The following is a 14205-nucleotide window of genomic DNA, read 5'->3' as shown; positions in this document are numbered from 1 at the left end:
TTAGAGAAGGAAATCTGCCATCCTTATCTGGTCTGGCTGACATGTGACTCCAGATCCACAGCAATGTGGTTGATTGTTAATTTTTTTAAAAATTCATTTACGGGATATGGGCATTGCTGGCCAGGCCAGCATTTATTGTCCATCCCTAATTGCCCTTGAGACGGTGGTGGTGAGCTGCCTTCTTGAACAGCTGCAGTCCCTGTGGTGTAAGTATACCCAGAGTGCTGTTAGGGAGTGAGTTGCAGGATTTTGACCCAGCGACATATGAGGATGGTGAGTGACTTGGAGGGGAACTTGTAGATGGTGGTGTTCCCATGTATCTGCTGCCCTTGTCCTTCTAGATGGTAGTGGTCATGGGTTTGGAGCCTTGGTGAGTTCCCACGGTGCATCTTGTAGATGGTATACACTGCTACTGCTGTTTGTCAGTGGTGGGTGAATGAATGCTTATGGATGGGGTGCCAATCAAGCTGGGCGCTTTGTCCTGCATGGTGTCAAGCTTCTTGAGTGTTGTTGGAGCTGCACTCATTCAGGCAAGTGGAGAGTATTCCATCACGCTCCTGACTTGCGCCTTATAGATGGTGGACAGGCTTTGGGGAGTCAGGAGATGAGTTACTCACCTCTGAAATGTCCTAGCAAGCCACTCAATTCTCAAGGGCAATTAGGGATGGGCAATAAATGCTGGCCTAGCCAGTGTTGCTCCCATCCCATGAAAGAATTAACAAAAGGGGTTGTTACAGACAGTGATGGTAGGATGGTTCCTCCTTTTCCACCTCTTGACTAACTGCATTGTATTTCAAAGAAGTGTTTTAATCTCTTGAGTGCTGTGACTCTCAAGAACAGACACAAGACAGGTTTCTCATAAGTTTTAAAAAAAGAAAGAATAAACGTTTATTTCTCAACACCCGAAATGTAATCACCACAGCACCCACTCACTCATTCACATAAGACACACACAGACCCACACACAAGAAAAGGTGATTACAAAAAGGGAGCATGCACTTAGGTTTTTACTCTTAGTTCTCAAGATGGTAGCTGGAAATGTCGCAGACTTGATGATTCTCTTTTGGTTCACTGAAGACAGTGGAGGTTGGAAGTTTCTGGTGATGAATGCAGTTGCTTACTCCTGACAACAGTAGTTTTCTGGCTTGGTTCTGCAAATCAGCAGGAAAAAGGATAGCCCCACTTTCTCTGCCTGTTAGGGGATGCTAAGTAGGGTCCTTCCTTTTGCTTGACAGGATCTCTTTACTCTGAGGCCTCTGTCTCCCAGACTGACTGACCTGGGCTGCTGCTCCAGATGTCAGTTAATTGAGTGTTTCTTACCATAAGCTGATTTCTGTCATGCAACCATAGAATCGGTGTTCCCATCCCCTCCCAAATGGTCCCTGACGACATCAGCAGTGGCACACAATGGGGGTTGAATCTTGGCCATTCGTACCTTCTTGCAATTGAGTAATTTTTCTCACACCTATTTTGTGGAATTTCATTCTGCAGTCACTAAGTCTGTATGGCCTTTGTACATCAGTTTTGGTAGGCATTTAGACAATAATGCCTGTTGCATTTTTAATGTTTTCACGAAGGAATGTTCATTTTCCATTCTGCTTTTTAGAAGTAAAGTATCCATTTCTTCATAAATTCACAGGCATAACTATGTGGGCATGAAAGAGCACTTCATTTAGGACTGAAATGAGGAGAAATTTCTTCATTCAAGGGGTGATGAATCTCTGAGTCATTGAGTATATTCAAGTCAGAAGTCAATAAATGTTTGGGTACTAAAGGAATTAAGGGATATGGGAATAGTGCGGGCAGGTAGAGTTGAGGTAGAAGATCAGTCATGATTTTATTGAATGGCTGAGCAGGCTCAAAGGGCCAAATGACCTACACCTATGTCTTATGGTTCTTAATGTTTTGACTGCCTTTGTGCACTTGGTAATTAGATACAAAGTGGCATTGGAAAAAGATTGTCTTTATACTTTTTTAGCTTGTGATCTATTCTTGGGTAAGGCAAAAAAGAGAAAGGGGAAATTTATGTTATATAATTTTATTTAACACAATCTTTAAAGAAATACTGTAATATAAATGCTAGGACTGCTGGATTCAGAATTCCTCTGCAATGCGTGTACAGTGTTTACAAGTCTTTATATCTGTTGCTTTCATTATAGAGTAATTCATTCAATATAGACATTGGTAAAGGTTGCATGAAGCGGATACTTTGAATGATTCCGTTAACATTGCTAGCTGTAGTATCGTACATTACAATGTTGCTATATTGACTGAATTATTTAGAAAAGTTCATGCTGTTTCCAGTAGCTTTTTATTCTGTGATGAATCACCCCTTTATCTCTTTAAATTATTCAAAAAGGAATTCTGTTTTTTGCCTTTGAATAGCTTTGTAATCTGCACTGACTGACCCCTTCACAGTTAGTTAATAATAATCACTGACTGAATAATCACAGCTACTCATTATCCTTACCAGATATATCCCAACTGTAAAGCAGACTGAGACACAGTGGACTGGAGACAGAAAGTATTATTGGAAGTTTCCCTACTTTTGACAGTTAATGAGCCGTCAAGATTTACCTGCTTGGAGTAAATGTTCTGTCAGATAATGTTCTTAAGCTGCCAAAATGGTTCTGTGTGGCAGACTAATATCTGTTGCCACATGATAACATTGCTTATTTTGTTTGTTATGCTATGATATATATTCTATGGTGGTGCTGCAATACATGTATGGGATGCAAAAAGATAAAGCTGTTGATGGCTGTTATCTTGGAAGTGGTTTCAGTCAGCAATAAGATAGGCAATTTATTCTTCATAAAACATTAAAATGATTTGGCTCTTAAAAAAAGCTTTTTCCCACAATAGGACAGAGTAATTGATAGTGATGTAGCAATTTTTCCATTGACTTAATGGCTTCAATGCAAATTTTTAAGTTAGTGCCAACTGTAACTTTTGTAAAGTCATTATTTTTACACTTTTGGATGATTTAAGTTGTGGAAGTTCAGTTCATGTTCCTGTAAGGATACTCTTCCTTTTCACATACAGATGTTTGTGGTAGAGTTGCTGATTCTGCTGCTTCCAATATTTTATATAATTTTTAAAAAATTGTTGAAATCAAGCCAGGTGTAACTGTGCTGCTAAGTAGTAGGCCAGAGATTTTCACATGAATTGTTTGCAAGCTGCAGATTTTTAACTCGGCTAAGCTGTTGGACAGAAGTGCAGAGTCAAGCAAGGAAAGTTGAAGGGCTATCCCTTCTGCATCTCTTAGTAGCGGATTCAGGGGTTTGCTAAATATTGCATTCCCAGGCTCTGAAACTAGTTCACTGACATCAATTTTCTTTCAAAATCAAAAGTGTTGGTCAGGGATCCTCGATTAAGAGAATTACTGATTTTTAAAAAATTATTTCATGGGATTTGACTGTCACTGGCAAGGCCAGCATTTGTTATCCACCCCTAATTGCCCTTGAGAAGGTGGTGGTGAGCCACCTTCTTGAATGTCTGCAACCCATCTGGTGTAGGTTCAGCCACAGTGTGGCTAGGAAGGGAGTGCCAGGATTTTGACTCAGCGACAGTGAAAGAACAGCAATATAGTTCCAAGTTAGGATGGTGTGTCGCTTGGAGGGGAATTTGCGGGTGGTGGTTTTTCCATGCACCTGCTGCCCTTGGCCTTCTAGATCACAGTATTTTTACAGTGAAGAAGGAGGTCATTTGACCCATCGAGTCTGCACTGACTCTCTAAAAGAGCATTCACCTGGCCTTATCCCCATAACCTTGCAGATTCTCTCTTTTCAGGTAGCAATTCAATTTCCTTCTGAGAACCTCAATCGAACTTGCCTCCACCACCCTTTCAGGAAGTTTGTTCCAGACTCCAACCACCCTCAGGGTGAAAGTTTTTTCCCTCACATCACATTTACTCCTTTTGCCAATTATTTTGAATCTGTGCCCTCTAGTTCTTGATGTTCTCTTGAGCGGAAACAGTTTCTCACTATTTACCCTATCCATACCCCTCAGGATCTTGAAAATCTCTATCAAATCTCCTCTCAGCCTTCCTTTCTCCAAGGAAAAGAGTCCTAACCTCTCCAATCTATCCTCGTAGCTACAGTTCTTTATCCCTGGAATCATTCTTGTGAATCTGATGGTTGAGGCTGTGGGTTTGATGCTGTCGGAGGAGCCTTGGTGAGTTCCTGCAGTACATCTTATATATGGTACATATTGCTGTCACTGCGTGTCGGTACATTGTGGAGGGTACTCCACCACACTCCTGACTTGTACCTTGTAGATGGTGGACGGGCTTTGAGGAGTCAAGAGGTGAGTTGCCATCCACGGAATTCCCAGCCTCTTTTCTGCTCTCGATGCCAAAGTATTTACATGGCTGGTCCAGTTAGGTTCCTGGTCAATGGTAGCCCTCAGACTGTTGAAGGTGGTGGGTTCACACATTGAAAGTGTGCTATAAAACATGGCAATGCTGCAGGCCTGAATTCTGTTGGAAGGTTGGCTCTGAAACGATTTGTGATCAGTTCAGAATCATTGTTCCTGATGCCCATGTAAACAGCCTATTCTAATCATGCAATAACTACTTCTTAATTAATTTTACCTCTGGTTCCATGTTGGCACTGTGGTTTTTGTGGCAGAAGGTTGCAGCTTCAACCCCTAATACAGAATTGAGGACATAATCTAGGCAGCAAAGCTTAATGGGGTCAGGATGTGAGCAGCTGTATTTTGGACTGGTTGTAGTTCATGGAATGTGGATAAAAGAAGGTTGTCACAGAGAACATTACAATGATTGAGTTTCGTGGTGTTAAAAGCTTGGATAGAGGTTTTGGTGACTGAAGGGCTAAGGTAGTGGTGATAGTCGGCATTGTTAAAGAAATAAAAGCTGTAATGGAGAGAATATGGGTTTGAAGAGTTCAGTAAGATGCTCAGTGATGAATAAGATGCCCAGGTTGTGCATGGTATTGTTGAACCTGAGTGATAGGCCAGAAAGGCAGGGTGGTATCAATGTTAAGGTTTATGCTGAGTTTATGCTGAGAACTGAAAATCATAGATATCATAGAAAATCATGGTCTTCCTAGGAGGAAGTTGTGACTCATCCAAGACTTGATGTTTAAGAATACCATAGTGATTGGGGGAGGACCAAGAGAAGTGGTGGACAGATATAGAGCTGGGTATCATCAGCATAGATATAGAAGCTGACCAATACTTGAGATGATATCACTGAGAGGAAACATGGAAATAAGCCAAAGGAATGGAGCCAACCTTGGGGAAATTTTCAGGTGACAATTAGCTGCTGCCAAATAAATAGAAGTGGAGCAACAGAAGAGCATTTCCATTAAATTGGATGATGAAAGAGAGACAATGGAAGAGAACTGTATGATCATAATATCAGGCTCTTTAGAATGAATACCATCTACTCCTTTTGATTTGTTTGGTTTGAATTCTCTTATTTTGTCTATGACTTCAATTTTTTTTTAAATCAAAATCTTTAATTGATTATCTCTATTTGGAGTAGGCCTGTTATTCATGTCTTCCCTTGTAATCAGTCAGAATAATACATAATATCTGAACTTATCCTCAGTTTTAATTCAACACTAAAGGATGCCACTCATGATTTTCACTAACTAGGGCAACCACATTGCTGTTTCATGAGCAAAAGCCAGACCAGAAGGATTCAAACAGGGAATTTCTGGAGAGATGAGCACAGTGCTGTAGGCAATGGCAAACTCTAGAACTTTAGAACGGAGATGGAGGTTAGAGATGGGATGATGGTGAGAAAAGACAGATTCATTGAGGGTGAGTGAGGAGGTGATGACCACATTAATGAAGGGGGTGAGGTGGTGCCCGATAAGGATACTGTTAACGTTGTCAGCCAGCATGCGGTAGCATGTGTCATCAAGAATTGAATCAGGAGGAAATTTAATGGGCAGGAGATGGGTCACATGCGAGAAATGAGGTTGAAGAGGGCATGGTGCACATCTAGAAAGCAATGAGGCATTGGCACCATTCCAAGTGGTTGAGAGGCTGGGGGATGGGGCAGGGTCTAGAAGAAAAGATGAGACTAAATGTTATTTATTGTTTCATGGGATGTGGGCATCACTGGCAAAGCCAGCATTTGTTGCCAATCCCTAACTGCCCTTGAACTGAGCAGCTTGCTAGGCCATTTCAGTGGATAGTTAAGAGTCAACCACATTGTTGTAAGTTAGATGTCACATGTAGGCCAGACCAGATAAGAACAGCAGATTTCCTTTCCTAAATTACTAAGCAAACCAGATTGATTTTTACAGCAATCAATGATAGTTTCATGGTCACAATTACTGATACTATCTTTTAATTCTAGATTTTCCTTTGTATTAACTGAATTTAAATTCTGCCAACTCCTGTAGTGGTATTTGAAACCTTGTCCCAGAGCATTAGCCTGGGCTTCTGGATTACTAGTCCAGTAACATTACCACTGTGCCACTGCCTCCCCTATGTAGGAACAGTAGGGACAACCACAAGGATGATCTCAAGCTTCAAAACAAAACGTGATCGAGGATGTCTGCTCTTGTGAAAAAAGACCTAATTTTTAATTTTCTCTTTATAAATGTAACCCCTCAACCCTGGACTATCTGAGCAATCTATGCAAACATATTTTTGCTTTAAAATTCTTCCTCTAATAGGGTGCCCAAAAGTGTGCACAGTAGTTCAATTGTTGCCTAAATCATGTCTTCTACAAGTTTAGAATTACTGCAATGCTGTTGTAATCTGTGCATCCAGAAACAAAGCAAAAGATTTTGTTTGTCTTTTTAATGGCCTTACATATGTGAACCGACATCTTTATAACCTTTATATCAGAACATCATAATTGTTGAGTTTTTCAGCATTTTCTGTTTTAATTACATTGTTTGTTCCTCTATTGTAAATGTAAAATCTTTATTTAAAACCATAGAATGAGCTTATTTAATACAACGAGGAAGACCCATAGTGTAGTCAGTGATCTTACAATTTCTAATATCCTTTTCCAGTTTGTCCAGACCCGAAACCTGTGCCTGACGAGAGTTCTTCTCCAACAAGTACAAGTTCTTCAACTACAGTTGCACAAAACAAGGTGTTGTCTTCGACTCAACAACATACCAAAAAAGCACTTAAACAGGTAAGCTTAATGTAATTTCAATTTTCACTCTTTGTAAAATGTTGTAGACATTTTCAGTTGCTTAGTTTAATTGCCACTCCTCATTTTGTGGCCATGTGTCAGCTGGTTAGATTTTTAGCAAAAACCTGTTCAGACTTTGGACTATTTGTGGTGATGTTCCTCCTCTTAGACCAAAGCTGATACCTTCTTTGCGTTAAATGTTTTATTTTCTCCCAATATATCCAGTGAACTTCAAATCTTTTGTTTTAGGTCCAATGGTTATGATTTTCCTCTTCCAAAATATATAATCTCAGATATCATGTAAGCACCAAATAAGAATGGAAGAATTTTTTATCATGTTGAATAGTTCAGATTGGTATAATTTGTTCTATTGGAGACTTTTTGAATTCTATTTAATCTTTGGAAATAGATACCCAACCATAGATATAATGTAAAATTTCTCTGCAACGCCACAGGAAAAGCAAGATTCATTAATTCATCAAATATCATCAATTTAACACTTCACTGATGTTGTTCAATCCTGACTTGAAGCATTCCCAAATTATATTGTATGGTTCTAGGCTTTAGAGCTAAGTGTCCTACACTTATAAAACACTATTATTACTATTTTATATACAGTGTCTTATCAAGTTAAAGCAGGAATTACTTTTGAAGTGCAGCGACTGTTGACAAATTCTGTAGCCATTTTGCACCAACAATGTCCCATAAATAAACAATGCGAAGGCATTCTCCTAACCCATGCTGCATGGCTGCACTGTTAGCTTGGACCATAGGGGAAATTGGTTCAAACTTGAATGATAACATTGCAAGGGTCTGTGAGCGCCTCCACCAGTGACTGCTCCATGGCCAGCTTTAGCAAGAAGATTGTACAACTTGCCCAGACATCCAATTGTCGTTCAATTAAAACACTCATTAGTTTGAAGTCTGTGCCCATGAGGTGAAAAGCTCTGGAGCACTTGGTGGCACTTTGTTGTCTCACTGTTGCTTGAGTTGGAAGATAAGCTAAAAGCTCAACTCCAAACATGTCAATGTGGCTGTGCCTGAATTATCTCTGCTGCAGAAGAATAGCCACTTTATACAAGGTTTCCCTCATGCATAGCCACTTCCCTCCTCCACACCCCACACCCTACACATGCTTGTGCACTACCATTGACTGCAGTGCAGCCCTTGCACCACCCCCCTCGCAACTCACCTCAACCACATTGCAGCCCTTGTTCCCATCAACTCTCCTAAAACGCAGGGCAGCCCTTGTTCCTCCCACTCCCCACAAGCCCCCAAGTCACCTCAACCACGGGGCAGCCCTTGCTTCCCCCCACCCCCCCCAAGTCGCCTCAACTGCAGGGCAGCCCTTGCCCCCCCACCCCACAACTCACCTCAACCGCAGGGCAGCCCCTGACCCCCATCCCACAACTTGCCTCAATTGCAGGGCAGCCCTTCTCTCCCACAACCTCTCCAAGTCGCCTCAACTGCAGGGCAGCCCTTGCTGCAGCACTGCACTTCAGCCAGCTGGGAAAAAGCGACTTGCCTGTGCCCTTGCCTGAATGCACAGCGCCTCAACCTTGAAGTCGAACAGATGACCCTTGCGAGTACTGCGCAAAGTTACTGTGCACTCACCTCTGAGTTCCCTTCGAAGTGCAGCTTGCCAGGCGCACTACTTATGTATCCTGTGGTGAAACATGTCAATGTGCTCAGATGATTTAGTGTGGGGGGATGATTCTGGCAAGCTGGGCTTATAATGATATGCAGATGTATTACAATGAAGTTCCCGATGTCAGGAAACGTGGCCCGCCATTGATGGGCAGAGCAGACAATTGCAAACTGGTTTCACGTCGTGAAACCAATTTTTGGCATTCTTGCCATATTGTCTGCTCACGCTGCCAAACACGCCCGCCGCCTACGGGCATGGAAAATTCCGCCCTGTAAGGTAATGATGGGGGACTTTAACTACCCCAATATTGAATAGGGCAATGATTGTTTTAAAGGCAAAGAAGGGCAGGAAATTGTGAAGTGTGTTCAGGAGAATTTTCATAATCGGTACGTTTCCTGCTCAAGGGAGAAGACATTCTTGGATCTAGCTCTGGGGAATAAAATGGGTTAAGTAGAAAATGTCACAGTTGGGAAGCATCTGTGCTTCCCATACAGTGATCATAGTATCATAAGGTTTAGATTAGCAATGGAGAAAGAGAAGGAGCAATCTATGATAAAAGTAAAGCATCCAGGATGCTTTACTTTTAAGGTGGAGGGATATTTTTTATGAATTGAGGAGAGATTGGACCCAAATAAATTGGAGTCAAAGACTGCAGGCAGAAATGTAATGGAGCAATGGTCAACTTTAAAGGAGGAGTTTGTTTGAGTATAGTCCAGGCACATTTCCCCAAGGAGCAAAGGGAGAGCACCCAAAGCCAGAGTCCTTGAATGATGAAAGATTTAGAGAGTAGGATGCACGAAAATGGAGGTGTATGACAGATATCAGCTTGATAATGCAAGAGAGAAGCATGTTGAATATGAAACCTACGGAGGAAAAGTGAAAAATGAAATAAAACGGGTGAAGAGAAAGTCAGAGAATAAATTGGCAGCTAACATAAAAGAGAAGCCAAAGGTCTGTATAGGCATTTAACTGTAACAGGGTTGTCAGGGGAACGGTGGACCTGATCAGGGACCAAAATGGAGACTCATTGGTGGAGGCAGAAAACATGTCTGAGGTATTAAATGAGTACTTTTGCATCAGTATTTACCAATGAAGTGGATTTTGCCAAAGCTGTGGTGAACAAGGAGGTTGCGAGGCTACTGAATCAGATAAAAATAAAGATGGGGGAGAGAAAGCTGGCAGTAATTAAAGTAGGTAAGTCATCTGGTCCAGATAGGATGCATTCTAGGTTGTTGAAGGATGTTACAGTAGAAATTGCAGGGATGCTGGTCACAAGTTTCTGAGCTTCCTTAGTTACAGAGGTGGTGCCAAAGAACTGGAGGATTGTCGATGTTACATCCTTGTTCAAAAAAGGAGAGAAGGTAAACCTGACAATTATAAGCCAAAACAAAAACAGAATTACCTGGGAAAACTCAGCAGGTCTGGCAGCATCGGTGGAAAAGAAATCAGTTAACGTTTCGAGTCTTCATGACCCTTCGGCAGAACTGAGTATAGTTAGGAGAAAGGTGAAATATAAGCTGGTCTAAGGTGCGGGGGCGGGGGGAGAGAGAAGTTGAGGGTGTGGTGATTGTGGAGATAAGCAAGCAGTGATAGGAGCAGATAATCAAAAGATGTCACAGACAAAAGGATCAAAGAGGTGTTGAAGGTGGTGATATTTGTCTAAGAAAAGTGCTAATTAAGAATGGAAGACAGGATACTCAAGGTACAGCTCTAGTGGGGGTGGGTTGGAAAGACTAACAAAGTTTTAGTTTTAGATTTAAAAATAATGGAAATAGGTGGGAAAAGAAGAATCTATATAAATTATTGAAAAAAAAGGGAGGGGAGAGAAACGGGGTGGGAATGGGGAGCTTAAGATCTAAAGTTGTTGAATTCAATATTCCGCCCGGAAGGCTGTAAAGTGCCTAGTCGGAAGATGAGGTGCTGTTCCTCCAGTTTGCGTTGGGCTTCACTGGAACAATACAGCAAGCCAAGGACAGACATGTGGGCAAGAGAACAGGGTGGAGTGTTAAAATGGCAAGCGACAGGGAGGTTTGGGTCTTTCTTGCGGACAGACCGCAGGTGTTCTGCAAAGCGGTCGCCCAGTTTGTGTTTGGTCTCTCCAATGTAGAGGAGACCGCATTGGGAGCAACGAATGCAGTAGACTAAGTTAGGGGAAATGCAAGTGAAATGCTGCTTCACTTGAAAGGAGTGTTTGGGCCCTTGGACGGTGAGGAGAGAGGAAGTGAAGGGGCAGGTGTTGCATCTTCTGCGTGGGCATGGAGAGGTGCCATAGGTGGGGGTTGAGGAGTAGGGGGTGATGGAGGAGTGGACCAGGGTGTCCCGGAGGGAACGATCCCTACAGAATGCCGTCAGGGGGGGTGAAGGGAAGATGTGTTTGGTGGTGGCATCATGCTGGAGTTGGCGGAAATGGCGGAGGATGATCCTTTGAATGCGGAGGCTGGTGGGGTGATAAGTGAGGACAAGGGGGACCCTATCATGTTTCTGGGAGGGAGGAGAAGGCGTGAGGGAGGATGCGCGGGATATGGGCCGGACACGGTTGAGGGCCCTGTCAACGACCGTGGGTGGAGACCGTCCGTTAAGGAAGAAGGAGGACATGTCAGAGGAGCTGTTTTTGAAGGTAGCGTCATCAGAACAGATGCGACAGAGGCGAAGGAACTGAGAGAACGGGATGGAGTCCTTACAGGAAGCGGGGTGTGAGGAGCTGTAGTCGAGGTTGCTGTGGGAGTCGGTAGGTTTGTAATGGATATTGGTGGACAGTCTATCATCAGAAATTGAGACAGAGAGGTCAAGGAAGGGAAGAGAAGTGTCAGAGATGGACCATGTGAAAATGATGGAGGGGTGGAGATTGGAAGCAAAATTAATAAATTTTTCCAGGTCCCGACGAGAGCATGAAGCAGCACCGAAGTAATCATCGATGTACCGGAGAAAGAGTTGTGGGAGGGGGCCGGAGTAGGACTGGAACAAGGAATGTTCCACATACCCCATAAAGAGACAGGCATAGCTGGGGCCCATGCGGGTACCCATAGCCACACCTTTTATTTGGAGGAAGTGAGAGGAGTTAAAGGAGAAATTGTTCAGTGTGAGAACAAGTTCAGCCAGACGGAGGAGAGTAGTGGTGGATGGGGATTGTTGGGGCCTCTGTTCAAGGATAAGGGCCCTCAGACCATCCTGGTGTGGGATGGAGGTGTAGAGGGATTGGACATCCATGGTGAAGAGGAAGCGGTTGGGGCCAGGGAACTGGAAATTGTTGATGTGACGTAAGGTGTCAGAGGAATCACGGATGTAGGTGGGAAGGGACTGGACAAGGGGAGAGAGAAGGGAGTCAAGATAACGAGAAATGAGTTCCATGGGGCAGGAACAGGCTGACACGGTCGGTCTGCCAGGACAGTTCTGTTTGTGGATTTTGGGTAGGAGGTAGAAGCGGGCCGTCCGAGGTTGGGCGACTATCAAGTTGGAAGCTGTGGGAGGAAGATCTCCAGAGGAGATAAGGTCAGTGACAGTCCTGGAAACAATGGCTTGATGTTCTGTGGTGGGGTCATGGTCCAGGGAGAGGTAGGAGGAAGTGTCTGCGAGTTGACGCTCAGCCTCCACGAGGTAGAGGTCAATGCGCCAGACAACAACAGTACCACCCTTGTCAGCGGGTTTGATGACAATGTTGGGGTTGGACCTGAGAGAACGGAGTGCAGTGAGTTCAGAGAGAGACAGAATGGAATGGGTGAGAGGAGCAGAGAAATTGAGACGGCTAATGTCACGCCGACAGTTCTCAATGAAAAGATCAAGAGAAGGTAAGAATCCAGAGGGAGGGGTCCAGGTGGAGGGAGAATATTGGAGGTGGGTAAAAGGATCCGTTGAACGGGGAGAGGACTCCTGCCCAAAGAAGTGAGCATGGAGACGAAGACGGCGGAAGAAGAGTTCAGCATCGTGCCGAGCCCGAAATTCATTGAGATAAGGGCGTAAGGGTATGAAACTAAGTCCTTTGCTGAGCACTGAACGTTCAGCGTCGGAGAGGGGAAGGTCAGGGGGTATAGTGAATACGTGGCTGGGGCTGGGATTGGAAGATGGGGTGGGGACGGAGGGACAAGCAGGAGTGGAGGGTCCCAGATGGGAGTTGGTGTCGATGAGTTGTTGGAGCTTGCGTTCCTTAGCACTTGAGAGAAAGAGAAAAAGTTTCTTGTTGAGGCGACGGATGAGGCGAAGAATAAAATGAAACTGGGGGCACGCGCAGCTTTGAAAAAGGGTGCGGCGGCGCTGCTGGAGGGAGAGGTCGAGTGTGTTCATATGGCGGCGCATGGTACTGAGTGTGGATCTCAGAATGCGACGGGAACAGCAGTCCGAGAAACGTTTTATGTCCCGGAGATACCTGTAATCCTGGGTGGGTTCGAAACAAGAGGGATGGAATTTCAGTTGAAATCCACATGGGGTGAGTCGGAGACGGAGACAGTCACTGAGAAAGGAGATATGGCTGTGAAAGCGGGTTTTAGTAAACGCCTTGTCAAACACCAGGAGAGAAATGGAAAGCAATGAAGGTGAGCAGGGCAGAAGAGACAGGCGGAAATCCTGTCGGAGAACAGAACAATACTTCTTCAGAGAGGGCATTTCTTGAAGAGAGGTGGCAGTCAATTAAACACAGAGATAAAAACAAAAAGCTAAAAGCTACTGCGGATGCTGGAAATCCAAAACAAAAACAGAATTACCTGGAAAAACTCAGCAGGTCTGGCAGCATCGGTGGAGAAGAAATCAGTTAACGTTTCGAGTCTTCATGACCCTTCGGCAGAACTGAGTATAGTTAGGAGAAAGGTGAAATATGATAATTATAAGCCAGTCAGTTAATGTCAATGGTGGGGAAGTGTTTTGAAACAATAGCCCAGAAGAAAATTAACAGTCACTTGGAGAAGCATGGACTAATAGAGGAGAGCCAGCAGAGATTCATAAAGGCAAATCACGTTTGACTAAAAGCAAAGAACTGCGGATGCTGGAAATCCAAAACAAAAACAAAAACAAAAATACCTGGAAAAACTCAGCAGGTCTGGCAGCATCGGTGGAGAAGAGCACAGTTGACGTTTCGAGTCCTCATGAGCCTTCAACAGAACTAAGTAAAAATAGGAAAGGGGTGAAATATAAGCTGGTTTAAGGGGTGGGGGGTTGGGACTACCCTTAATTAGCACATTCCTTTAGATAATATCACCACCTTCAACACCTCTTTATCCTTTTGTCTGTGACATCTTTTGGTTATCTCCACCTATCACTGGCCCTTTACCTAGCTTTTCTTGTCGCAACTCGAGCAGGTTTGCAGGAGAACAGGAAACCCCGTTGAGCTATCAGTAAGTGCTTAAAATATTTGAATCCCCAATTAACTTAAGAATTAACCCAGCATTCCAGTTTTAATGTCCGGTGCAAATGTTTCCCTTGCCAGGTTCAATAAGGCAAGAGA

General features: G+C 43.6%; 1 protein-coding gene across 1 annotated transcript in view; it reads left to right on the top strand.

Annotated features, from left to right (window-relative positions):
- Positions 1-14205, top strand: part of LOC144680088 (putative Polycomb group protein ASXL3) — a 350418-nt gene that overhangs the window by 77034 nt on the left and 259179 nt on the right. The window contains exon 5 of the mRNA XM_078541234.1: positions 6999-7126. Within this exon, the coding sequence (XP_078397360.1) occupies positions 6999-7126 (128 nt within the window). The remainder of the gene's footprint in view (positions 1-6998; positions 7127-14205) is intronic.

This window comes from Cetorhinus maximus, chromosome 4, assembly GCF_964194155.1.
Source record: "Cetorhinus maximus chromosome 4, sCetMax3.hap1.1, whole genome shotgun sequence".
NCBI lineage: Eukaryota > Metazoa > Chordata > Chondrichthyes > Lamniformes > Cetorhinidae > Cetorhinus > Cetorhinus maximus.
The sequence above is the reverse complement of the archived record's forward strand: the minus strand, read 5'-3'. Positions and strand labels throughout refer to the sequence as shown.